Here is a 26,240-nt window from a genome sequence, read left to right on the forward strand (position 1 = left end):
AGACGTTTGCAAAACAATGCAAAATCCCTGGTATGAATTTCCAAAGAACGAGAGTGCGAGGGTGTTGGAAAATCTAAAAACTTAGGTCCTTTAATTTCCCGGATCCCTGAGAACAGGCGCTGGAAGAATGTGTCCCCACGGACATCCTGAAGCCTGACCCTTAACAGGAGTTGCAAACACACTGGATACATTTATATCCGTAATACAGCGGGTAGGCAGTCTGTATGCGTGTACCTCGTTCATATTTCTATAAACTCTTGCGTCTGGAAAGGGTGGGGGGTAAATAACACTGAACGGTTAAAATTATGGAGAAGGGATAATAACTGATTACTAATTTGAAAGTAAATAAACAGGTGACTTTTTCAGATCAAATTCCTCCTTGGATCGTTACAATAAATATCTCTGAAGGAAGCTCTCTATTTATGTTGTCATTGATTAATTCTTCACTACCTCATTTGATTTCGATTTAGAACGATTTGATTCTAATTTAATTAGCATGTAATTTGGATGTACATAATTACTGTAATTATGACATTCAGGTAAGGCAGCTTTAGGCTGAAAGGCAATTTCAAATTTTCTAGCAACCTACTTTGTGCCGGGAAATGGACAAGGACTTTGCGCCCTGCTATCCAAGTAGTAATTAGCACATCTTGGAAACAGGCAGTGCGGCGGGGTTTGTATTAAAACAGCAACTACAAATCCAGCCGAGGCGTCCGCTGTAAAGGTGGCTGAGTCCCGGGCGTGAGACCCGAGCCGGGCGCTCCGGCTGCTGCGGTCCACGGCGCCTCCGCGGCCTCGGGCGCGGGACCTGGAGGTGCAGCTTTTCCGAGCAAAATGCAATAAACGCGCGGGGTGGTGGGGGACCGGAAAGGGGAAGAGAAAGCCGCAGCGTGAAGTCTGAAGGTGGGGGTGGGGTGGGGGGCCAGGAAGAGCGGGGGAAGGGGTGGCTGGGGGAGGGCGATGCTCCCAAAGGAGAGAAAATTGGTCGACGCCCCCAACGGTGACCCGATTTTAGATTTGAGTTTCAAAGAGAAAAGGTGGGACAAAGGGGGTCAGTGTGCACCGGCAGGAAGTGAGGACCCTTCCCGAGGGGCTGGGGCGAGGGGTTTCGGGGGCTTCTGGCTTTACGCGCTCTACGCGCCCCGCGCGCCCCTCGGGGCCCGGGTCTGCCCAGCAGCCCCCCGCACTCGACTCAGGTGGAACAGCCGCCGGGAGGACGCCCCCGGGCAGGGCTGCTCCGGCCGGCCCGCCCCAGGTGCAGGTCCCTCGCTCCCCTCCAAAGGGGAACCTGGGGTGTCGGACGGTCTGGTTGCCCGGTTTAATCAACTTGGGTCCGGTCGGCCCGGATACTGCCCCCGGGCCCTGCGGACCCGGAGCCCTCGGGTCTGGGGTCATTGGGCGAAGAGCGCGAAGGGCTGCGCCCACCCTGGTGCCCAGCCCGGGGTCCAGGTCGCCGCCGACAGCACCCAGCGCGCTCACCTCGGAGTCGGAAGACCCTGAAGTTGCCTCGAGAGGAATATTAAACGCAACAATTCCAAGACTAGGGCCAAGCAGGGCGTTATTTTGTTTACTTTGTTTGGATTTTCAGTTAGCACGTTTCAGAAAATACCTCCTTCTCTTGGAGCTGTGAACTGGACATTGCTAAGCCGTGCCCCCCAGTAGCGGGGCTCTCCCCTTTCCCCACTCTCATCCCACCTCATCCCCCAGCACGAAAACTCGCTTTTCTTTTCTTGCTTTGCTGGGTTGCGGCTGGCGGCGAACGCGGGCCTCCGGGCACCGGCGGCGGCGGGCGAGGCGGGCCGCGCGGCCTGCAGCGCCCGGGCCCCTAGATGGCGCCCGCGAGCCGCACTCGCCGCGCTCCTCTGCGGGGAATCAAGAACGACTGTCAAACATAAAAGCAAATCAGAGTTTTCAGTTTTTTTAATGTGTTAAGAATGTTATTCCTTAAGAAAATTTGTAGCTAAATTATTCTCACTTAAAATAAACACTTAGTGTACCAATTACACAAATGGGCGGGATTTATGTGAGATTTACTTCATCTGCATTTTTGTAGTGGGAGAGAGCCGTGGTGAATACAGATAATAGATGTAAATAAGATTAGAGTTAAAATAAATAAAGTTTCCATCTGAATAAAAAGAAATTCAATTTTACGCGACTTGTAACGATTTGACGGAATGTCCAGACAGGCCGTTCAGGTGCACAATCTAATCTCATCAAAATAATGTTGCTTTTCCTCCTTGAGGAAAGAAAATCTTTCTTTTCTTTTTTTTCCCTTTCCTCATCAGGTGGGACCCAATTCATTCCAAAGGAGGAAAAGTAAGGCCAGAAAAGAAAAGAAAAGAAAAATAACCCGCCGGGGGAGGGTATAGACTGGGCCTAGGGTAGGCGCAGGGCGGGGGAAAACTTGGTCTTCATTCCTCTACTGCGCAGGGAGCTGCAGAGCTGGAAAGGCTGGGAGAAACCCGCTGAAACGAAATCGCACATCCCCTCCCCCGGGCCTGAGTGGGACCCAGGGTCCGGGCTGCGCCCCCGCCCCACACCGCCTCCAGGAGCAGCCCCGTCGGAGCCCCGACCCTCGGCCGCGGCCTCCCGCTCCTCCCGGCGCGGAGCCCGAGCGCCCAGGCCGCTGGAGCCCGAGGTGGCCCTGGGAAGACTTGCCCCTCCTCAGGTGGAGACCTAAGTCGTCTCTCGTGGGCCCTCTCCTCCCACTCACGCTCTCAACAAGTCGCTCGGCCTCTGCGGGTGTCCACCCGCCCAGGTGAAAGTTCCCCAACGCCCCCACGGGGCCCCCAGCGCTGGGGGGCTTCGGTAGGAGGGCTGGGGTCTGTTTTCACTTGTTGGGTTCGGCCGGGAGGCAAGAACTCCACTCCCACCAGGTTGAGGTCCCCTGCGCGCGGGTCTCCCGGCCGGACGCGCGGGCCCCGCCGCCGCCCGAGGTCCCCGGAGCCGCGGTGATGGACGTCCTCTGACCCGCGGGGCAGGCAGCGCGCAGAGGCCTTGATCACTGGGCTGCGGAGCGAGGCGCGGCCGGCGGGACCTGCGCCGCCAGGCCCTTTGATCTGCCGTTATTATCCACGAGAAACAAAGCTGCCGAGGACAGGCGCCCGGGCGCCCTCGCCCCTCGGGAAAACCCGCCGCACCCTCACCTCTGCGCCGCTGGCCCGCACCCCAAACGTGCCGGGCACCCTCTGGGCGTCCAGAGCTTCGGCCCAAACCCCCCCCGAGCAAACGCACCCCTGCCAGTCCCTCCAGAAGACCAGACCTCAACCAAAAGGCGCGCGGGGAGTGGGGGGTGGGATGGGAGGTCCCAGTTACGAACTGTTTGATCTGGGAGAGAAAATAGCCAAAGCAAAGAAAAAACCTCGAGGAAGAAGAGCAGGGCACCCGAGGCTGCGGGGACCGCAAGGCGCAGCGGGAGGAAGCCACCGAACCTCGCGCTGCAAACGCCCCTCTGAGGACCTTTGATCTGTTTTATCGCTACTTTGTTACTTGGCTTTTCAGAGCAGTTTCCGAGAAAACATTTTGTTGCTTGTTAATAACAATAATTTATTTTTTCTTTCCTAAAAATCAAAAACCTCATTCAAGTTCCCAAGATGGACAGGAATCAAATTTTCTTTTCCACTGAGGCTGACTTTGCTTGTATTGCCTATTGTGTGGGGAGCCTTTTAGAAATATTTTATTCTGTAAATACGCATTTTTATTTTCTAAATTAACATTTTTTTCGAATTGTGAAATTATCTCATTTACTAATTTTCTTTTCGTCTCTCCCTCTCTTCTCCCTCTCTTTTAAACTGGGGCTGTTAAGTTGGTGGTCAGAAGACAAAGAGAGTGAAAATAATTTTCATTTCAATAATTGCCTTCTGGTCAATTTAACTGTGCCTTATTTTGAAAGAGACTGTCTAAATGAGATTCCTGTCCCAAATGTGTTCCCAGGCCTGATCCCAGCCTTTAATTATTCCTGAGGTTTTTTTCTTCAGAATAAGACGCCGCACTGAGTAATCACAAAGAAGTCAGAGAGCATCCTTGAACCTTTTCAGAGGCAGCGCCACTGATATTCAAATAACCTGCGAGGGCCATTTGACGGCGCGGGGACCTAGGCATTTCCAATTCACTATTTGCATAGATCAGCCGTCTTTGAAAAGGAAAGGAGCAGTTGTCTTCCATAACATTAAAAAGACTAGTTATCGAATCAAGTGCTTAGTTTGGGGGCTTTTAAAACGTTTACATTTTATCTCAGGTTGCCCTTTACCGTTTGACATGCAAATTTGGTGCAGTTAATTTAGACAATTAAAAAGATCTTCAAGGGAGCTTTGTCACGGAGAATATTTGGAGTTTTCCCCGTGGACCAGCTGAGATAAAGTTGGCCAGAACAAATGATGTCTAGGAGATTAATTAGATATTTGATAAGACATGAATCCCTAATAAGGGAATACAAGGCACAGGGGGCTGCTGTGTGCTCTAAGTCAAAATTAATAACATTTAACAAGATTTTCATTTAGGCATGAAATGTCTTTTCCGGAGTATTGACTCCAGCGATTTATTCCCTTGAGTCGCCTCCCAACGTAGAGAGCCTTGGGAAAGAAGACTTCTTTTAAAAAGCTTTCCCCTTTCAGATTGTTTATAAATTGCTTTTAAAAAACAAACAAAATCCATTGGAGTTTTTTCTGACCCCCTCCGGGAGGTGTAAGCACCTTCCCAGTTAAAACTGCCAAAGACTTTTGCTTTTTTTTGGTGCTCCAGAGTTTTAAAATGTCACCTTTTGAGAACTCTCCCATTAAGTAATACAACTACACATTCTTATAACCCAATTTAATTTACGCTGTTAATATACAAATAAATAATTTTGACTCCTCAAAAACATATGTTTATGGCTTTTATAACTTACATGAACCTTACATTACCTAAAACTAACATTAAGGGAATTTTTTTTTCCCAACCGAAAAAGTCAACCCACATAAAGGTTATTGAGGAACAGGGTTTTAAAAATGAAGTGTATTGTTCAGAGTCCTTTAATACCAAAATGAAAATATGATGTCAAGATTTTCTTCATACAGATAAACGCATTTAATTTCTTTAAATGACCTTAACTTACGTGTTTGTGAGTGAAATGATAACTCAACATTTTAAATATCTTTTACATATATACTGACTTTCACAAAGTGCATCAGAAAATTAAAGAAAAAACTCCCTGAATTTCAGGAATTCACCAAAAAAACAAAAACAAAAACAAAAACCCTCTATTCGAATGAACATTTACAAGAAAATAAGAGAGAACACAATCTTTTGACCCCTATTTATACAGATGTTATGAAATACAGAGCTGTCACTAGACTTCCAGTTTAATTTCTCACCTTAAGCCTTTTATGATGCTTCCTTTTTTAGGGAAAAAAGTCTCATTGTAAGTAGATATCAAGCAGGACTTGGAGCATTTTATATATAATATAATCCACACAAAGGGTCTTTTTTTTTTTTTATAGGTCCCGTTTGTTTTCAAATGTTCTGACAGTCCTTTGCAGGGTGGTGGCTTGTTTTTGGAGAAAGGAAAGAGAAGGGCGGCGGAGGGGGTGGGCGGTGGAGGAGAGGGCGTTTCTGTGTATTGCTCTTCGCTCGAGAAGTTTTTGCGCGTGGTGTGTGTGTGCGCGAGTGTGCGCGCTTTTGGTCGTAGGTCTCCGGTGTGTGTGTGTATGTACGTGTGTGCAGTTTTTAAGTGATGTTGGTATCAGAGGATGGTTCGCTTTTGTTCCTGGACCACGCGTTCAATTCCCAGGTGGGCTCGGACAGCAAAGGGGCGCTCCCGGCGCGGCCGGCGAAGAGCGGCCGGGGACCCGGCGGGCTCCACCTCGCGCTGGCCCCGAGCGTCAGCCGAGCCCCTGCCGTCCGTCCCTCGCTCGCTCGCCCTCTGAACCTCTCACTTGCTCCCGGCGTCTCTGCTCGCTCGCTGGCGCCTCTCGCCAGACCTCTAAGAGTCGCCGGGGCCAGACGCGGCTTCCTTGCCTCCCGCCGAGGCCGCTGCCACCGCTGCGGCCGCCGCCGCTGCCCGGGCGGCACTGACGCCGGAGTCGTGCAGGATGAGGTCGGGGGACTCCGAGCGGGGCGTCTCCAGGTTGCTGGCGTCCGTGTCACTGTCGCTGCCCTTTTTGCCCCCGCCGCCCCCGTTGTGCGTCTTAATGTGTTTGCTCAGGTGGTCGCTGCGCATGAAGCGCTTGTTGCACACGGGACAGGCGAAGCGCTTCTCGCCCGTGTGAGTCCGCAGGTGCCGCTGCAGCTCGTCCGAGCGCGTGAAGCGCTTGCCGCAGAAGAGCCAGTTGCACACGAAGGGCCGCTCGCCCGTGTGCCAGCGCAGGTGCGCCTTCAGGTGCGACGTCTTGCCGTACACCTTGCCGCAGCCCGGGATGTGGCAGCTGTGCAGGCCCTTGCGCCGCAGGCTCGCCCCCGCCGGGCCCAGCCGCTCGGCCTCCTGGCAGTTGGGGCAGTCGCAGGTGGCGCGGCCCGAGTAGCGGCGGGCGGAGCGCGCCGAGCTCCCCCCGGCGGCTGCAGCCGCGGCCCCCGAGATCATGGCGCTGGCGGCGGCGGCTGCCACGGCGGCGCTGGAGTCCGAGTAGGAAGGAAGCACCGGCTTGAAGCCGTCCTGCGCCAGCAGGTGCTGGCTGGTGGAGAGCAAGTGCGAGGCGGCGGCGGCCGAGGAGCCGAGGCCGGTGGAGCTGAAGGCCGAGTGCGTGAGCGAGCTGAAGTCGGGGTTGTAGGTGCCGAGCTGCGAGTGCAGCGAGGCCTGGGGGGCGCCCGAGTGCAGCGAGCTCTGGAGCCCCCCAGCGGGGTTCTGCACCTCCAGCCACGAGCCCGGGCTGCTGTGCACGTCCCACCACGACGACGCCGCGCCGTTGGTCACCTCGCCCGCCGCCAGTGTCGAGTGGAAGCCCGACTTGTACCACGACTCGTAGGGGTGAGCCATGCCCACGCGCGGGTACAGGCCGTCGGCCGCCGTGGTGTGCACCTTGGAGATGAAGGCCGACTGGCCTCCTGCCTCCTGCGGGGACACCCCGGCCGCCGCCGCCGCCGCCGCCGCCGAGTTGGAAAAGAGGCCGCCGTAGTCGCTGCTGAAGGCGGACGACGTGGGGGACGTGGAGGCCAGGCAGAAGGCGCTGTTGGCGGCGCCCGAGCCGCCCGCCAGGCCGCCCGAGCCGCGGCCGCCGGTGGCCACGGCGAAGCCCGAGAGGCTGGACCCGAGGTTGCAGCTGGACCCGGAGCGCTTCCAGGGGTGGAAGCCGCCTTTGGCGAAGGCACTCGACTCCGGCAGCGTCGTCAGCGGGCTCGTGTTGCCGATCTTGTTGCAGGTCGCCGCCAGCATGGCCAAGGGGGTCGTTCCGAAGCGAGGCTCTTCCTAAAGCGGGGGTTGAGGGGAGGGAGCAAGGAGGAGGAGGGCAGGAAGAAGTGGGAGGGAGACACAAAGTGCACCCGTGAGCAGCCTAATCGCCCCGCGGCGGTCCCGGGGGGTCGTGGCTCCCCGGCTCGTGCCTGCTCCCCTCGCGCTCACCGAGGACGCGCCGCGGCCCGCGCGGGGCACCGGCGACCACAGGGGGCGACGGGCCCGGAGCTGGAAAGTTGTTTTTCGTTGGGGCTACAAATGAAAGATGTCTCGGTTCTCCCCGCCTTAGTCGCTGCAACCCCGGCCCAGAATCAGACTCTGGTTGCTCGCCTCCGGCTCGCCGCAAGCCCGTTCCTTCACGGACGCCCCCCGACCGCCCTCGGGGGTGAAGCAGGGAGGTAAACACAACCGCAGCAAACTCCGGGCGAGGGCGAAGGGCCGACACGGAGGCCCGGGGGCGGGGAGCTCGGGCACTGCACCGAGGGCAGCTGCTACTTGGCTTTTCTTTTTTAGTGGAAAATGTTGTGTTCAATGTTTATTCACCCCAAAACCCGATTATGAAAACAAAAATTCATGGAGAAGTAACCCAGCGATGGATTTGAGTCCCAAGCGAACTGGAGAGCCGCAGACGTGTAAATGTTTGTTAACGTGACTACAGGAACTGCAAACCTATCAAGGCTGTTTTCTGGAAACACCACTGTCGCATAATTGCAACAATCCCGAAGCGCGGGGGGGGGGGGGTATAAATCACCGAGGGAAGAAAAGAAACCTCTAGGTTTTCTTAAAAGCCAAATTTAAAAGGACTTGCTTAACAAATTACTCTCTTACCAAGGCACCCCCTAGGTGCCAATAACTCGGAAAGAATCGGTCCCTAAGATGTGGAAAGTGCTGAAAGAAGTTGAAGCTACAGTCCGGCAGCAACAGTTTCTCCGGAGCCGCAGATCCGGAGAAGCCATAACGAAAAATTACTCCAGTTTAAACAAGCGAATGCGTTGCCGCACTGCCGACTTACCCCGAGTATAGACGTGGCCATAGCAGGTCCCTGGGCTGCGCGGCGGGGCCGGGAGCGGGGCTGAGCCTGGCGGCTGCTGGGCAGAACTGCTCGGGTCCCGCGCAGCTCCCGCGTCCCCGTGCTCGCGCCGAGCGGACTCCGGGATCCCGCCGGCTAAACTCAGCCTAAGTGCGAGGAGCACCCGCTTTGAAGTGCCGCTGGCTGCGCCTCTCGCCCAATGAGGGCGCAGGCAGAGCAGACGGGAGCTGCCCCGCAGCCAATCAGACGCGCAGACCGGCCCGAGCCCGGGCTCCCGGCGCGTGCCAGTCAAGGCGGCTGGCGGGGAGGGGGGTCGCGGGCTGGGGACTGAAGAGATTACAGGGCAATTAAAAATTTACACGCGCGCAACAAGCCGGGTTTAAGGACCGTTGAGGCCGAGCCACAAGCCCCCCGAAGCACCCCGAGACGATGCGAGTTAGAACTGGCAGTCAGACTCCACTCCCCGCTGTGGGAAAGGAAGCGGGAGGGGAGGAGGCGCCGAGGCGGAGGCCGCACCAGCGAGGCCCGAGCGGAGACGCAAATGTCAGCGCTCGCTGTGTGTCCCGGCTTCGCCCTCGGAGCACAACTTCAGCCGGGATCCATCGCTCACTATCGCTCGCGACTTTAACATTGTCGTTTGTCTCCTGCCCAGTTCCGCATTCCCACTGGATTCAGTTTTACTGAGTCCCACTGAGGAGAGGACGCGAGGGGACAGTTCCTCCGAGGGGAGAGGAGGACTCTCGGTCCAAGTCTACACCCGCAGGCTTGGGAGGCCCGGAGCCTGCGGCATCCCGCCTTTTCCCCCAGCGGTCTAAGTGACTTCCTAATTGTCGCTCTGGCCTTTGACCCGGGGAGTAATGCAAGTGCCACTCACACCAGAAGCTTCTGGTGGTAATTGAGGGCACCCTTTGTAGCGCTTCGCCAAGCGCCTAGATACCAGGCTAACCCAGTTGTCAAATGGGACTGAACAGTGGGACGTGCCTGATGACCCGCCGGGCTTCGCTGGGGGCTGCGCGCGGGTGGGAGGCCTCAGCTCATACAACACGCTGCACCGAGCTGCTGATTTTCACGTTTTAACAACTTTGGAAAGAGGCCGGCGCGAGCCGCGTCCGCCCCCCACCGCCGCCCCCGCCGAAGCCTCAGTTTGCTCGGCTGTTTGTTTAATGCGGTGAAGATGCGCGTGTCACGTTTCAGCCTAGAGTCGAGTTTTCTCGTCCCAGCTCCAACCCACTCCCACTGCCCACGTCCTGGGCCTAGATGCTCCTCTGCGGGGAAGGGGCGCCCTGCGGAGAGGGGGTGCCACCCCACGCCCCGCTCCAGCGCCTTGCTTTGGTGGACGTGCTTTTAAGGAGCCCCTCTCAGGGACCTCCACCCGCGAATGCGGGGGACGAGGCCGGACGTGGGCGCCTCGGCATTTCGCAGGCTTGGGAGCACCCTGAAGTCCTCTCCGGATCTCGTCCATGTAAGAAGAGGTGTCCTCAAACCGCGCGTCCCCATGGGGTCCCCCGGCCGCCGCTGAGCCTGTCTCCTTCCAGGGTCTTCCTTTCTTCCCCTTGTTCGGGGCCACCAGCAGCTGCCTTTGAACCAAAATACCAGCGCCCTCGGACAGACCTGGGTACTGGTTTTAAGGCGCCGCATTCGCCTCCAAACCCACATCCTACCATTGAAAAGACCCTTCAAACCGCCAGCCTCAAGGGGTTGGGTGCGAGAGGCGAGCTGCTGAGGAGCAGCCGGCGAGCGGGACGCGGGGCTGCGCGTCCTCCCCTCTCCGCAGCGTCTCCCGGCCCGAAACGCAGCCGCCTGGCTCTTCCCTCGGCCCAAGATGGAGCCTGCGTGCGCCCCGGTGCGCTCCGTGGGTGGGGAGGGCGGTGGGGGCTGTTTTCTTCGCTTTTCTTTAGAATCCCTTCGCTCAGAATGCATTCTCCTCCCCTTTGGTTTAAGGTGGAGAAAGAACCGAGGAAAGGATGACGGAAAAAGAGAAAGGAGAGTCCCGAGGGCGAGGAGACTCGCGTGGCTGTAGCGAAGCGCTGTGCGCTGAGGGATTGGGGTGTAAATCCGCGGGGGGGCGGGGGCAGGTGTGAAAAGCCTCGGGCGGGGAGGACACTCGGGGGGGGGGGGGAGGGTTGAGGGGGAGTCCGGGCAGCCTGGAAGAGCCAGAAAGCCCGGCAGGAGGACCCGGGAGCCGTTCCCAACAGGTGACTTCTGCCCTGGAAGGGGAGACGGTGCCCGGCTCCCTGCAGAGCCTCCGCGTGGATTTTCTAATAGAGGGGTTGTTAAGCGGCGGCGAGGCGTTCCCACTCACCCAGCGCCGTCCCGGGAGGAAAAGCGCCGAGGTGTCCTCCTTCCCCCTCTCCCCCCCGCCAATACACCCTCTCGGTACGGAAACCTGACGAAGTAAGAAACAAGACAATCCGAAAAGCCACTTAGCGCTGGAGACATCCTCTAATCAACCGTTTAAAGCCGTCCACGCTGGCACCTCGGGCTCTGGGCGCCCCGCTCGCCGCCCCTCCCCCTCGCCGCCCCTCCCCCTCCCCTCCCGCGGTTTTCACTGCAGCTCCAGCTGTCAGGCGCCCTCCGTGGGCCCTGGGATGTTCCTTTAGTTACAGGCGTCGGGACCTCAGAAGTTAGGGAAATCTTCCAAACCCATGCGGGCAAACACCCCAGCCACTGCGCATCTAAGGTGGGCCCCCGCGGAAATCCTCCTGAAGAAGTCCAGTTTTTGTGTGTGTGTGTGACAGATTTTTTCCATCCTCTAAAAATCTAGTATTTAAACAAAGATCAATGTGTTATGCTAAAGTGTTGAGCTGACTGTTAAAACATTTGGGGAAATAATGACAATGTAACAAAGGCCTGGTTTGGAGTGAATCATCACCCTTTTTAAAAGTTAAAGCAATTTTCAGGAGAATAGCTTTCAGCAAACGCTTTACATTATTCAAAACGGCCAAATAATGCTCTATTATAGCGCCTGAATGCTGCCAGTCAGCCCCTAAGTGCAATTTGTGCAAAGGCCCCGGTGCCTTATCTCCACTTCTTTATAAAGAGGTGAATATAAAACAATTTCTTCCAAACCCAGACAGAGAGCACGAAAATTGCTTCCCTTTCTGCAATCAGGGCAATTTAACTGGAGTGCAATTAGCACTATTAAATGTCGATTCTGCATAAACAAATCTGACTGAGCAGCGAAAGTGGGGTGAGAACCTCATATACACTGAAACTGATTTTAAAAAATTATGTATCCGGGTCCTTTACGATTGATCCGTGACGTTTTCATCTTGGAATATATTTACATCATAAATACACTATGGTTAAATCAACATAATTTTTTTTTTTTGCAAAAACAAAAAATTTCAATGGGAATCCTAATAAAGAAGAATAGGGTAATTAAAGGGAAGAGTTCACTTCCTTTGAACAAATATTGTTTCCCCCATCTTTTCTCTACCGAGAGCTTTGGTCTAGAGCAACTGCTCAAGTTGCTGCGTCTAGGAGGCAACGCCGGGGAAACAGCTCCGTGCTTAGCGCTGATCCCAAAGACTGGAGCTCCTACGCCACGGGGGGGGGGGGGGGGGGGGCTCCTCGCGGATGCATAGGAGGCGGGGTGCGGTCGGGGAGGACCAGTTATCTCCTGAAAAACTTGAACTATTAGGTGGCCGCCCAGTCTCCCCGAGGCTTTGGCCAGTAGCAGAGCTGGCGGCGGATATACAGCATGGGGGCGGGGTGAGGTAGAGTTGGGGCGACTTGAGCGCGTGAGCCGGAGGGGGGGCGTCGGGGAAGGAGGAACCGAAGGTTCTCGCCTGGGCTCTCCTATCAGGTGCCCAAGCCGGCCATCAGTGCCAGGATGCTCGGGGGCAGAAAGAGGGGAGAGGCAAGGGAGAGGAACCTGTAGAAAGCTTATATCTGACCTGTTCTCCTGCTTGTCTGTATTTATTTATTTGCTAACTCACAGGGCTCCCTTTTTGAATCATTTGTGCCATTAATTATGCTTTTCATTCGCATGACCTACGCTAGAGCAACGATTATCAGGTTAGCACGGTGTGGGAGTCGGGGGGATACAGTAATAACTTGAGCTGAAGGAGAGGAAGAAGAGGAAGGGAAGCTGCCCTGTGTACCATAGTCACCTGCCATGAAGGGGGGCGCAGGAAGAGGTCCAGACCAGAGTGCCTGTTGAGTACCTGCGAGTCCTTCCCACAGTTGGAGTTTGCCCGTTGTGGGTGCAAATGAAATGCAGCTTTTGATTAGAAGGGAATCTTTTATAGTTAACACATACTCGATTTTAAAAAGCACCAGCCTTGAGATCAAATAGATGGAGAAAATTAATTGAAAATTGAGGAACTCCCACAACTTCCATGGAGCTTTCATTTAATATTTCTTCTAGAACACCCTCATTCCAGCCCAACCCTTGCAAATAAAAGAGCCAGAAAGGCTCAATAGGCCAATGGAACTTTCATCTTCTCTCCATCTCAGAAGTACTACAGCTATTTAGAGGTGGCAGAAGATGCAACTCCATCTTGTCTGTAAGGTCTCCTGGAGAAATGGAAAACCCCTAGTCTATTAAGTACACTCCAGACATTTGCTACAGAACTAATTTTCTTCGGTTAGATGTATCTAGGCCATATATTTTAAGCCTGCCTTGATCTGTTTATCTGAGCCAAAAATGCATTGACAATTAAAGGGAAGACTCTGGTGTGTCAAAGGAAGGAAGGTGACTGTAGATTGTGTGATGATTTTAATGACTGCAATTATTGGAAGATTATTCAACAAGCATCATAGATTTGTTTACTGCATTACTTGGAAACTATGGGGGGCCTATTCAGCTTGGGGTTTTACCTCCCTCCCTCCCTCATCAACTACCACACAAGGGTCTTAGACCTAAGCAAATGTGACATTCAGTGTTGGCTTTCTTCTTTTTTAGAGCATTTCAACCCAGATGAGGCACATTTGTTGTCTAAGCCAACTCTAGTGGAACCATCTTTGGAGACATTAAAGCACTCTTTTCACATAGACCCTGAGCCAATATATTTAAAAAGAAACACACACACACACACACACACACACACACACACACAACTCCGCAGCCAAAGGCCAGAGGATTCAGTCACTAGCCAGCTTCTCCCAGCCAGGGTACCAGTTCCCTCAGTTTTACCCTTTCACAGGCAGCCACTGAGGAGACTTCCAACTCTTCCTGCTCCATCCAGGCTTGGAGGAGGCACAGTAACTGCAAGATGTTACACATAAGCTTAAGCCTATCTCCAGGACTCCATATTGGAGAAAGTTTGTTTTTTAATTCCTTCCTTTTAACATGCCCCCCCCCCCCCATATTATTTCCTATCACAACTCCTGATGTTGCCGTGTTAGAAATCAGTAAATAAATAGAGAAAGTATTCCTGGGAGCATACTGGTTTGTGGCTAAGGGAGGTTTTCCCGTACATACAGACACAGGGGGTACAAATAGGAAAGATCTCTTCTCTGACATAAATGAAATCAGCCTCAGTCTACAATAACAAATAAATCACAGTCTGGGCTTTGCTCATTAATGAATTACTGATTTGGAAGTGAGATTTAAAAAGAAAAAAAGAGAAAAAGAATAGCAAATATCCCCAGTAAGCCCCCTTTCCTCCCTCTCCTGAGGCATTGAGACCACAGCGACCTGGCCATGGTGGTCTCTCCTGGGTCTGTAATCATCCAGTCTCAAGATTAAGGTGGACTTTGCTGGAATCGAGAACCTTCCCCGTTCAAACAGGAGCCTGCAGAACTCTGCAAGTGGCAATTAGGAGCCTATTACAAGCCATTAGATTGATCAATGTACCTTAAACAATGCGAATGATTTATATGACTGATTTACAGCGGGGAGAAAAAGAAGAGTGGAGGGAGGGCGCCTCGCTATCCTTTACCTCCATCGCACTGCTTCGGAGGAGACCTGGGCCCAGCCCCTGCTCGTCGCTGCTTAGAGCCACCAGAGCGATTTATTTAGGAAACTTTTCAAGCAAGGACACAGGCTCGCCTGGCTCGTCCGGTGGGTGGCGAGATGCACATTCTTTGCCCCTTTCTCTTTTTGCAAAGGAAGAGCTTGCGAAGACCGAGGCCCGAGGAGCCGCGGGGGAGGGGAGGGGAGGGGAGGGGAGGGGAGGGGAGGGGAGGGGAGGGGAGGGGAGGGGAGGGGAGGGGAGGGGAGGGGTGGGGTGGGGGTGGGGCGAGGTCGCAGCGACGCCCCTCCCCTAGGGGAGGACACCTCTCGCTGGGGTCCCAGCTGTCTTCCTTCCCCGGGTCCGTCGCGGGAGAGGGGGAGGATGACTTCCACATTTGTTTAACGGAGTGTTGGAGAGCTGTGTGGCCTCCTAATTATGGAAGGAACGCAGAGCCATTAGCCCTTTACATTTCCGGCGCGCCTCGGGGAGGAGCCGCGGCCCAGCGCCCCGCGCGCACGAGACCCGAGGGGAGGGTCGGCGGTGGGCGGAGAGGGAGGGGACTCCGCCGCACGGAACTCCTCGCTGGGGCTATTTCAGCTAATCTATCTGGCGAAGACGAAATTACAACAGAGCTGAAGCGAGCGATCAAAGCCGGCCCCGCCACCGCCTCCTCCCGCCCTCCTTCCCCGCGCGAAGTCTGTTTGTAGTTGTCTCCGCGGCAGACACCCGTCGGTCCTCTCACGACAGGGAAATTCCTGCCAGTTTTTCCAGAGCCTGCAAGGACAGGACAGACGCACTTCACACTTCCCAGCGAGGGAGAACGCCCTTTGTCTTACCTCCCGCTCCCCCAGTCTGCCGTCGGCTCCGAGAGGGGACGGGCTGCGGGCCTGAGGACCCGGGGAACCGAGGGGGCGGGGGTCGTCAAGGCACCACGCGTCCGACTCCGCCCCTGCGGGTTCTTCCCCTTCCTCCGCCGGCTCCTTTCCCAGCCTTCTCCCCCCCCCCCTCCGGGCCTCTAGACCCTCTTACCACGCAAGCCTCCCGGGCTCCCGCGCCCAGAGCCTGGGCAGGCGCAGCTTGTTCCCGGCCTCGGTGCTTTGGCGGGAAAGAGCTTCGCCCTGGCTTGCTCTGGGCGCCTGGGACAAGTCCTTTTGTTTGTGTCTACAGTGGAGCGGAAAGCATTCCGCGTCGGTGCCGAGGCACAGGGACGAGCGGGAAAGCCCAGAGCCACGTGCACTGGGAGAGTTGCTGCCTGCGTCTTTCCAGCCAGAAGGCACTGGGGCCCCAGGGTTTGGAAACTCAGGTGGATCGTGATTTCACACACACCTCTCCTACCATCAGCAGCTGCTCTCATTGATCCATTTATTTTTTTTTTTTTACCCCATATCTTATTCTCCTAAGTTTTTTTCTGAGTTAGTTCCTTTCAGTCCCTTCCTTCCTAGGACTTCATCGCAGGGCCCTGCAGTTCAGTGAGAGACTGAGAGAGAAAATCGGTTGTAAAATTTACTCCAAGGACCCCAGGCGCCCCTGTGACATCCCTGGGAGCAGGCCTGTCCTGGGTCGACACTGCCTCGCTTTCTGGATGGCGGCCACTCTGGAGCCCAGCCCTGCTCGGGCTAGCCTCTGGTCACGCTCGCCCTCACCTCGAGGCCAGACTGACGCCACCACCCTGACTCGCTTCTAGAAGTTTGGAGAGCTGGGTGTACACAAGGGCAGCGGGCGGCTCGGCGCGCCTTAGACACGTGCGCCTCTCCCCTCCCGCGGCCGCCCGCAGAACGCACGCCGATGACACGGACACACCCACTCGTGTTCGCGCCAAGGGTCCGTCCTCCTTCCCGGCCAGGCAGCAGCACGCAAGAGGCCTTAAGGCAGGTGACAGCGCCGCGGGGAGGCGGACTCGGCGCTGCAGATGCCACCCTGGGAGCGGGATGTGCGCCCCCCCCCCAGGCAGCTGCGCGCCTCGCGGGCCCGGTGGCCGGCTGCCCTCCCTCCGCCCCTGCGGCTCCCAGGCACCGCCTCGGGCTCGGCGCCCCTCTCGGCACCTCCGCGGGCGCAGCCCCGGCCGCCAGTCTCGGAGAAGCCTGCTGCCGGCCCACCTTCCGCAGGCTGGGCTACATCTGGGATGCATTGCCCCTTAATTGTCAATCCCATTATGGTGATCAAGTGAACGTTGCTAATCTCTGCATTTATTGTTTAGGTAAATAGAGGCTGCGTTTAATCAATACGAAGGGTCCCAGCCCTCGCAGTGCCAAGTAACTTAAGTCAACGGTGAAGATTTCAGCGTGTGCGTAATTACAGAGCACGCGGGATATTCACTCCACCCTAATCCCACATCTCTTCTCGGACCCGGGGGAGCAGGAGGAGGGAACGAGAGGAATCTCCACCCTCCAAGGGACCGAGGGCCGGTTCCCTCCGGGAAGAAAAGGACTTGGCGGCTGCGACACCGAGCGCCTGGCAAGGGAGCCCGAGGCTGGACTGGGGACTCCCTGCCCCCCAAGCGGTTCGGTACCGCGCCGGGCGCCTCCCCTCCAAATCTGCCTCTGGAAAGGCTGCGGCTCCCGACTGGGCAGGCCCTGGAGCGGGAAGAAGGCCGAGGGCGGGCCGGGGGGCGGGCTGCTGCGCTGCGGGCGCCCAGGCTGGCGCACGCGGGCTCCCTCTTTTTTTCCTGGCTGCTGGGAGTTGCGGGTTTCCTGGTCCCGCGGGAACTCCGGAGAAAGCCACGGCTTGGGCGCCCAGAGAACGGGCTATTTGCGCTTCTTCTGAAGCCGCTATTTCTAAAAGAGAACCTTAGCCCAACCGGAGGGAGAGGATGGGGATTCGCTGCAGGGGTGGGCAGGCCAGGGGAGGGGGCAGTCCGCTCTGGCAAGGGGGGTGTCGGCTCCTTCCAACAGCTGGGCGGCTGCTGTGACCTCGCAGTAAGGGCCTCTGGGCCTCGGCAGGGGCCGGGTCTGTTGGGATTCTTCCCGGAGGCTGCTAAAATAACTCGGTCCCTCCCGACACGCCCTGAAGTGAGGCCCAAGGAGCTGACCCTCCAGCGCGAGGCACTAACACTTTCTCCTTGGGCACTTGGTGTCTAGGAGTTTCCCTTTCTCTGCTCCACTCCCGAGAATGTTCGTTATAAACAACCAATAACTCCAGTTGTAATCAGATACCCGCCTTGCGTGGAATTGTCCCAATTTAAATAAACTGGATTCTAAAGTCAACTCATCATTTGCAAGTTTAGGGTGTCGGTGCAACCACCGAACGAAACTACAGCTGGTGCTTGCATTAGGTCCCGCAGTATTGAATGGCAGCTGGCTGTTTTTAATTTTTGGAATTGAACAGTTCTGGTATAAGGTATCTCTGCTTTCTCCACTTAAAAGTTGAATAGCATTTTGAACAAGAGGAAAATTAAACACAAATGTCAATGCAACCCCGAAAACCTTTTTCTTTCTATTACTCCTTCCTGAGTCTCTCCTCTGCTACCACCCAAGCCTGTGACTCTCCTTATCAGCTATAATACAGATCTTTACCACCCTGCTGCAAACTATCCTGCCAGTCAGTCCAAAGGACAGATAAATGTGGTTTCAGACATTTGATTGAGGATGTCAACTTAACTTTCTCTGGGTTGTGTTTTTTTTTAAGCTAGGACAAGGGAAAGAAAGGCAAGGGGGCTGAAGGCCAGGGCTCCTGGGTGGGCTCAAACCCTTTGGGGGTTCAGGAGCTGAGAGTGAGTTAGGGTTCACCGGTTAATGTGTGATATTGGGTGGGCCAGGAAACTTCTAAGTTTCTTCCTCTCTAATATGAAGCTAATAACTTCAACTTTGAAGGGTTGTTATAAAGATTAAATAAAACTATATAAGGAAATTCATAGTAATGTGCTCAAAACTTAATAGATGAACTATTAAAAAGTTCTTGCCTTTCGTTTACCACTGAAATAGCATCCCTGCCTAAAACTTACATGGAAAAGACAAAAATCAGCTATTACAAGACAGAATTTTAGTGTGTAAGTGTAAAGCACAGGGCCGAGTACAAAATTAGGTTGGATAAGATAAATGTCATGACAGCTGCCTCTTTGGGGAGGGGTAAGGTTATCTGCTCCAGTCAGCAACAGGTTTCATGGTCTGGTTTTCACTGACCTACCCACGGTAAAGAAGAGGTGTTTTCTCTAACAGGAATAGCTAAAATTTACTGAGCACTTAGTATATGGCAGGCCAAGTGCTTTACACACAACATCTCATTTAATCCACCCAATTACCTTATCAGGTGACTATTACTGCCATCTCTCTTTTTAAACTTTTGTTATGGGAAATCTCAATTATATATTTAAAAATGGAGACTACTATAATGAACTCCTCTACATTCATCACCCATCATCACTAACGGTCAATGCAACGCATAGCCAAACTTGTTTAATCTCTACCCCACCCATTTCCTCCTCCCTCGTTTTGAAGCAGATCTTGGACATTGTAGCATTTTCCTTGTGAATATTCCAGTAAGTATCAAAATGTCAAAAGACAATAACTCTTTTAAAAAACCCAAACCACAATAGCATGTTATAATCATACCTAAACTCATTTGAAATAACTTCTTAGTATCACCAAACATCTCTCCCCACTTATCTCATAAATGATTTTTGACAATTGCTCCCCCCCATCAGCTCTAAGCAATATTCACATATTTAGTCTCTCAAGTCTCTTTTAATCTATAGGCCCCTGTCCCTCTTTTTCTTTCCTTGCAGTTTATTTATTAAATTAACCAAGTCATTTGTGCTAATATCCTTTTGGTAATGAAGAAGCAGGCGCAGAGATGTTAAAGGAATTTAGTAAGAGATAGAAAAGGAATTCGGCCCTGGCTCTGTCTGACTACAGCCCTAGCTGTGTCTGACTACAGAATCCAAGTGCTTAATGGCTTTGTTATACTCCCTTTAAGTCAAGTGATGAAAAGCAAGACACAGGAAAAACACAATCACTCATAAAAGATCTCAGAACATGCATGACTCCCCTCAGTAACTAGTTCCTTTACCAAGTGCCTGCAGAAAGCCATTCACTTAAGATGCAGGCAGGGTTTGAAATGTGGGAAGAGAAATTGAAAACAGGATAACCCAGGATCCTCCTTATGTTTTGAATCTGACTAAATTTTTGCATGCAAATGTATCTATAACTGGTGAAGGGGTTTTTATTTCCAACAAATATTTAGCAAAGCAAAAACATTTCTTAAACGAATCTACCAGTTTCATTTTCTCTCGTCTTCCTTGATTTTCCTACTCTTTCCCCCCCTCCCTCTGTCCTCTATCACTAGATAAAGCGAAAACATCTCTTTTACGTAGTTATTTTAAAATACCAGTCAAATGAACAATTTAGTAGTTTGATATGTGATATCTGGCTTTTGTTATGGTAGTTTTGAAACCACAGTTACCTTAGCAACTGAATACATTTTTTCTTTAAAATTTTTTTTAGCTGTCTGGAAGAAGGGGGAAAAAAAAAAGAAAACGAAAACTTCTTGCCAGAATTTTCCCATAATAGCTTCCATTAACTGCAGTGACTTCTATTGGAGAGGCCAGCACTGCTGTCTCCTGCTGTCACCAGTCATTCACTGATCTAGCAGATGTTTTGTTTGATAAGGCCAATTTGAGCTTTATAAAACATTTATTTTTTCACCTCCAAGGAGCAAATACTAGTAAGGTTGGGATTCAGTGTCTATCACTGGATACCGTGCAAGGGCCTTAACCTGCCAGTGGAGCTTATAGGTAAGAAGATACACTAAAACAAGCCTACAGGCTTCATTTATTGAAAAACAAGGGGGGGGGAGGCAAAGACCATTAGCTCAGGCCCTAAGGACAGCAAGAGGAAAAAAATGAGTAGAAGAGCCAGTAGTCTACAATGGAATCTTTCTGGGAACACCTGATAGATGTGCAGTTGCCAAGGATGGCAATGATGCTAGTTAGTGAGATAAGGGAATAAGGGGGTGATGTACACGGAGCTGAGTTTTATACATTTGATAAATCACTTGTTAGTATTTCAAGGAAGTGAAGTGGAGAAGAACCAGCAAGGGAAAAAGTGCATTATGGTTTTTTTGAGCAACTAGACTCTGAACATTTGTGAGAATATTCACTTGCTTCTAAATAAAATTTATTTCACAATCATGCTTTTTATGCACCTAGTTCTAAACACACACACACACACACACACACACACACACACACACACACACACACACACACCCCAAAACCCAAAACCTGATTTTACAAAATTACAAATATCCAAATCCTTTCTCTTGAATAGAAGGAGGGTTGGTTTCAAGATCTGGGGCTATGGTGTAGGTAAATCAAAAGGTAGTAAAGGAAGTACTGGGCGGTTCTGCTTCTATTGGTAAGACGCCTCCTTTTATGAGTCTCCTGGGGGATTATTTTGTTATTCTGCAGAAGACCAAACAAACAAACAGACAGACAAACAAAAAACAAACAGGAATTCTGGTACAGGAAGTCCTCCTTTGCAATATATTGGCTCAACAAAAGGAAGGTCCCAGTCCTTCAATTTTATTTTAGATTGTCCTACCTAGATTAAAAATTTCTTGACTTCAAATAATTTTTTATTTTCCAATTACAGTTGACATACAATATTATATTAGGTTTAGGTGCACAGCCCAATGATTAGACATGACATAACTTACTAAGTGATCACCCTGATAAATCTAGCACCCATCTGACACCATACATAGTTATACAATATTGTTGACTATATCTCCTAGGCTGTGCTTTACATCCCCATGACTATTCTGTACCTAACACTTTGTACTTCTTAATCCCTTCATGTTTTTCACCCATCCTCCCACCATTCCTCCCCTCTGGGAACCATCAAAATGTTCTCTGTATCTATAAGTGTGTTTCTGTTCTGCTTGTTTGTTTATTTTGTTTTTTAGATTCCACATAAAAGTGAAATCATATGGCATTTGTCTTCCTCTGTCTGGCTTATTTCACTCAGCACAATACCCTCTATGTCCATCCAAGTTGTTGCAGATGACAAGATTTCATTCTCTTATGGCTGAGTCATGGTCCATTGTATATATGCGCTGCTTCTTTATTCATTCATCTGTTGATGGACACTTAGGTTGTTTGCATATCTTGGCTATTGTAAATAATGTTGCAATGAACATATGGATGCATATGTCTTTTCAATTTAGCGTTTTTTCAGATAAATACTCAGAAGTGGAATTGCTGGGTCCTTCTTTGTCTCATGTTATACAGCCTTTGTTTTAAAGTCTATTTTGTCTGGTATAAAAATTGCTACCCCAGCTTTTGTTTGTTTGTTTCCATTTTCATGAAATATTTTTTTCCATCCCTTTGCTTTCAGTCTGTGTGTGTCTTTTGACCTGAAGTATCTCAAAGGCAGCATATGTAAGGGTCTTGTTTGTTATCTGTTCAGCCGGCACACGTCTTTTGATTTGGTCACTTAATTCATTTTCATTTAAAGTAATTGTTGATAGATATGTATCTACTGTCATCTTATTATTCATATTTTTGACCTCTTTTTCTTCTTCTTCTTTAAAGAAGACCCTTTACCGTTTCTTGTAATATTGGTTTGGTGGTGATGAACTCTTAACTTTTTCTTGTCTGGGAAGCTCTTCAGTTGTCCTTCAATTCTAAATAATAGCTTTGATGGGTAGACTAATCTTGGTTGTAGGTCCTTGCTTTTCATCACTTTGAATATTTCTTGTCAGTCTTATGGGAGCTCCCTTGTGGATAGCTAACTGCGTTTCCCTTGTTGTTTTTAAAATTTTCTTTTTGTCCTTAGCCTTTGGTATTTTAAATGATGTGTCTTGGTGTAAGCCTCTTTGGGTTCATCTTGCTTGGGACTCTCTGGACTTCCTAGACTTGTATGTCTATTTCTTTCACCAGGTTAGGAAAAGTTTGTCATTATTTTTTCACAGAAGTTTTCAATTCCTTGCTCTCTCTCTTCTCCTTCCACACCCCTATGATGCTAATGTTGGTGTGATTGAAGTTGTTTCAGAGGCTCGATAAACTATCCTCATTTTCTTGGATTCTTTCTTCTTTTTGCTGTTCTGATTGAGTGTATTCTGCTTTCTTATTTTCCAAATTTCTGATTTGACCCTCTGCTTCATCTACTCCACTGTTGATTCCCTTTAATGTACTCTTCATTTCAGTTAATGTATTATTCATTTCTAACTTGTTCTTCATGTTTTTTATATCTGTTTTCATGTTTCCTGTCTCTTTGTTAAAGTTCTCACTAAGTTCATCTACCCTTCCCCTAAGTTCATTGAGCATCCTTACAACCAGTATTTTGAACTCTGCATTTTGTAGATTGCTTGTCTCTATTTTGTCTAGTTCTTTTTTGAGTTTTGTTCTGTTCCTCCATTTGGGACTTATTTCTTTGTCTCATCATTTTGGCTGCCTCTCTATATTTGTTTCTACCTATTAGGCAGAGCTGCTATGTGTCAGAGCTGGATAGAGTGGCCTTATGTAGTAGGTGTCCTGAAGGATCCAGTGACACAGCCTCCCTGATAACCTGCAAACTGTGCACTGCAGGTGTGCCCCTCCCACATGGGCTATGTGCATCCTCCTGTTGTAGTTGAGCCTTGATTGCTGTTGGGACCTCAATGGGAGGAATTTGCACCCAGGCTAATAGACTGAGAGAACTGGCTGCTCCCACCATGGAGGATCAGTTATGGAGGGGCAGACCTCAAGGAGCAGGACTTACTTCTGCAGGGCTCTGGTGTCTGCTGAGCTGCCCCTTCAGTGTGTCACTTGTGGAGGTGGTTGGGTGGTGTTTTAAAGCTGTCCACTGGCTGTGCTGGCTCTGGGACCTCCTGGGAGGTACAGGCCAAGGTCAGCCACCACCTGTGTCCTGCCCTGGGCTGGGACCTCTCGATCCTCATGGGAGACCTCCACAGCCCAGCTATCCCACCTGATTTTTTACTGCTACATATGGGTGTGGGACCAACCTGTTCCTCATCTCTGCCCCTCCTACCAGTCTGGATGTGGCTGCTTCTTTATATACTTAGTTATAGGACTTCTGTTCAGCTAAATTTCAGGTGGTTCTGAATGATGGTTATTCTGTAATTTAATTGTAATTTTGATGTGGTTGTGGGAGGATTCAAGTACTGCATATACCTGCACCGCCATCTTAACTGGAACTCATTCCTAGGTAAAATATTTTGGCTGGAGAAATTAGACTTTGAGCTAGGGTGAGAACTAGAAAAAGAGAGAATGTCAATTCTATTTGCAGAAAATGTTATTACTGTATGGTAAACTAACTTTGAGCAACAAAAAAATTTTAACAATATATACGCATTGTCAAAAGGAAAAAAAAGGGGATAAGGAGAACAAGACTAACAATATCAGTTAGGGCTTTGTCTTAACTCCTTGAACCTTTAAAGGTATCTACTGCTTCTTTTTTTCCTAGCTTTTGTGAGATATTTGACATGTAACATTGTGTAAATGTAAGATATATATGTTGATTTGGTATATATATATATATATATATATATATATATATATATATAGTGAAACAATTACCACAATAAGTTTAGTTAACACATCCATCCCCTCCTATAATTACCATTTTTGTTGTGGTGGTAAAAACATTTAAAATGTACTCTTTTAGCAACCTTCAAGTATACAATACAGTACTGTTTATAGTCACTATGCTGTACCTTATTAGATCCCCAGAACTTATTCATCTTATGACTGGAAGTTTGTACCTTTTTTTAAAATCCTCACCTGAGGATATGTTTTTATTGGTTTAGAGAGAAGAAGGCAGAGAGACAAACATCAATGTGAGAGAGAAACATTGATCAGTTGCCTCCTGTACACGCCCTGACCAGGGATCAAACCTGCAACCTAGATATGTGCCCTGACCAGAATCAAACCTACAGCATTTTAGTGTATAGGATGACACTCCAATCAGCTGAGCCACTCAGTCAGTGCTGGAAGTTTGTAACTTTTGACCAACATCTCCTCATTTCTCCCCTACCCAGCCCATCAGGAATTCAGATAGAGTACTGTGAGTAAGGATGACTTCTCTCTGATCCACCATAACTGAAACCTCAGCTGGAAAGACTCAGGGACTGGAGGTGACTCAATGATTGGGGGCTGGAATCATCTGGATGAGCCTTGGCAGTTGATACTGGCCATCAGGTAGGGCATTTTTTTTTTTTTAAATATATCTTTATTGATTTCAGAGAGAGGAAAGGACGGGGCGAGAGAGAGATAGAAACATCAATGATGAAAGAGTCATTGGTCGGCTGCAGCCCGCAACCTGGGCATGTGCCCTGACCCGGAATCGAACCCCGATCGCCTGGATCCTAGGTCGACGCTCAACCACTGAACCACGCCCAGCCGGGCAGGTAGGGCATCTTTATGTGGTCTTTCCAAGTGGTCACTCTGCAAGGGCTAGTATGGACTTCCTCACAGCATGCAAGTGAATTCCTAGAGTGAGTATCAGAAAAGAGCAAGATGAAACACATGGCATTTTTGTGATTTGGCCTCAAAATTCACATAGCATCATTTTTCCTTCTAGGTTGGAGCAGTCATAAATGTTTGCCCATACTGGAGGGGAAAGAAGATAAAGGCTACCTCTCCATGAGAGGAGTGTTAAGGTCACATTGTAAACAGAGCACTTAGTATATGAGATACTACTTCAGCTCCCTTTGGAAAATACTGTCTGCAATAATATACACGTATACATGTGAAGGGAGCTTCCTAACCGAATGCAGAAAGCTGACATCTGAGAGCTAATTTTTACTGTCTGTTGCAGTTAAAAATTAGTTTTTCCTCAAAGACTGGGATTTAAAGCAGGATTTTACATATCCCCTGTGCTTTTATTATTTGAAATTATTTTCCACTAGTTCCTTGGAAGTGTAAAATTTGCAGTGTTTTGATTAGCATTTTGCTCTCATGTGCACAATTTAGCAAGTGCATTACAATTCTTAAACTTCTCACCAGCAGATGAACAGCAGCAAGTCCAGAATGTCAATACCTATAGTAGTTTCCATTTTGGCTCAAAATGCTACAGTGAGGGCATTGGTCTAGTAACTTGATCACTCACATCTTTTAAAAATAAAATTTGGTAGACTGCTTTAATAGAGAATTACTGATAAAAGAATAAATGATTCTCAGTCTCTCAGTTGTGCTTTCTGTTTTATTAGCTTCTATTTGCTTACACAATACAAAAGTTTGGAATATTAGAAATCAGCCTGCATCTTTGAAAGAAACATTAGTCTTTTTCTTTTTTACTTTCTCTTTTATTTTCTTTTTTTTAATATGAAAAGAGACTGAGAAAATGTCCTAATGTTTGGTTAACAAATTAAAAACCCATGTTTAAATGCTTTAGTATCTTGGTCTTATTTCACTATGTCATCAGGGGTTGATTTACCAGTTGTTAAATTACATAAGAAATCTTTTAAATGTAGAACTGTTGACAATATTTGAACTTCTGTATATATACTGTGATCTCCTGATAAGGGCTACATCAACAGTGACAGCTCACTGTGGCTCACCAGACTGGCTCTGAAATCAGTGATGCATTTTCTGAGATCTGAGACAGGTCACGGGCTCTCTTGATTTCAGTATCCAAAGCTTGTTACACATTCAAAAGTTCAGGCTTTTCCCACCATTCTCCAAATCTTTTTTGCAAACTTTATGAACAAAATGCCTCTTTTAAGAACCAAAGAATTGGTACATTTGGGGAGCTTATCAATTAAGAAAGCAGAAAAGATATTGATTAAACAATAGGGACAGACCTAAGGGAAAGGAGTTTTGAAAATTTACAATTTGTCATTTTTAAAACATTAAGTTGCCCTAGCTGACTAGCTCAGTTGGATAGAGCGTCATCCTGATACACAAAGTTGTGGGTTCAATCCTGGTCAGGGCACATACAAGAATCAACCAATGAATACATAAATAAGTGAAACAACAAATCTCTCTCTCTCATCAATAAAATAAAAC

The 26,240-nt window shown here is 50.0% G+C and overlaps 1 protein-coding gene across 1 annotated transcript; it reads right to left on the reverse strand.

Moving 5' to 3' along the window:
* Positions 1-4,799: 4,799 nt before the first annotated feature.
* Positions 4,800-8,536, reverse strand: SP9 (Sp9 transcription factor). Its single transcript, XM_081141649.1, has 2 exons — positions 8,376-8,536; positions 4,800-7,378 (listed from the first exon to the last, which is right to left on the reverse strand). The coding sequence occupies exons 1-2, from the start codon at positions 8,394-8,396 to the stop codon at positions 5,960-5,962; spliced, it is 1,440 nt and encodes a 479-aa protein (XP_080997775.1). The 5' UTR covers positions 8,397-8,536; the 3' UTR covers positions 4,800-5,959.
* Between the last annotated feature and the right edge of the window lie 17,704 nt (positions 8,537-26,240).

The sequence above is a fragment of the Miniopterus schreibersii genome (genome assembly GCF_964146895.1).
Source record: "Miniopterus schreibersii genome assembly, chromosome: 7".
Classification (NCBI taxonomy): Eukaryota; Metazoa; Chordata; class Mammalia; order Chiroptera; family Miniopteridae; genus Miniopterus; species Miniopterus schreibersii.

Coding starts and splice junctions, on each gene's coding strand:
- SP9 (XM_081141649.1), bottom strand. CDS start 8,396: ATGGCCACGTCTATACTCGGG. Junction 7,379..8,375: donor TGGCCACGTCTATACTCGGG/GTAAGTCGGCAG, acceptor CCCCCGCTTTAG/GAAGAGCCTCGCTTCGGAAC.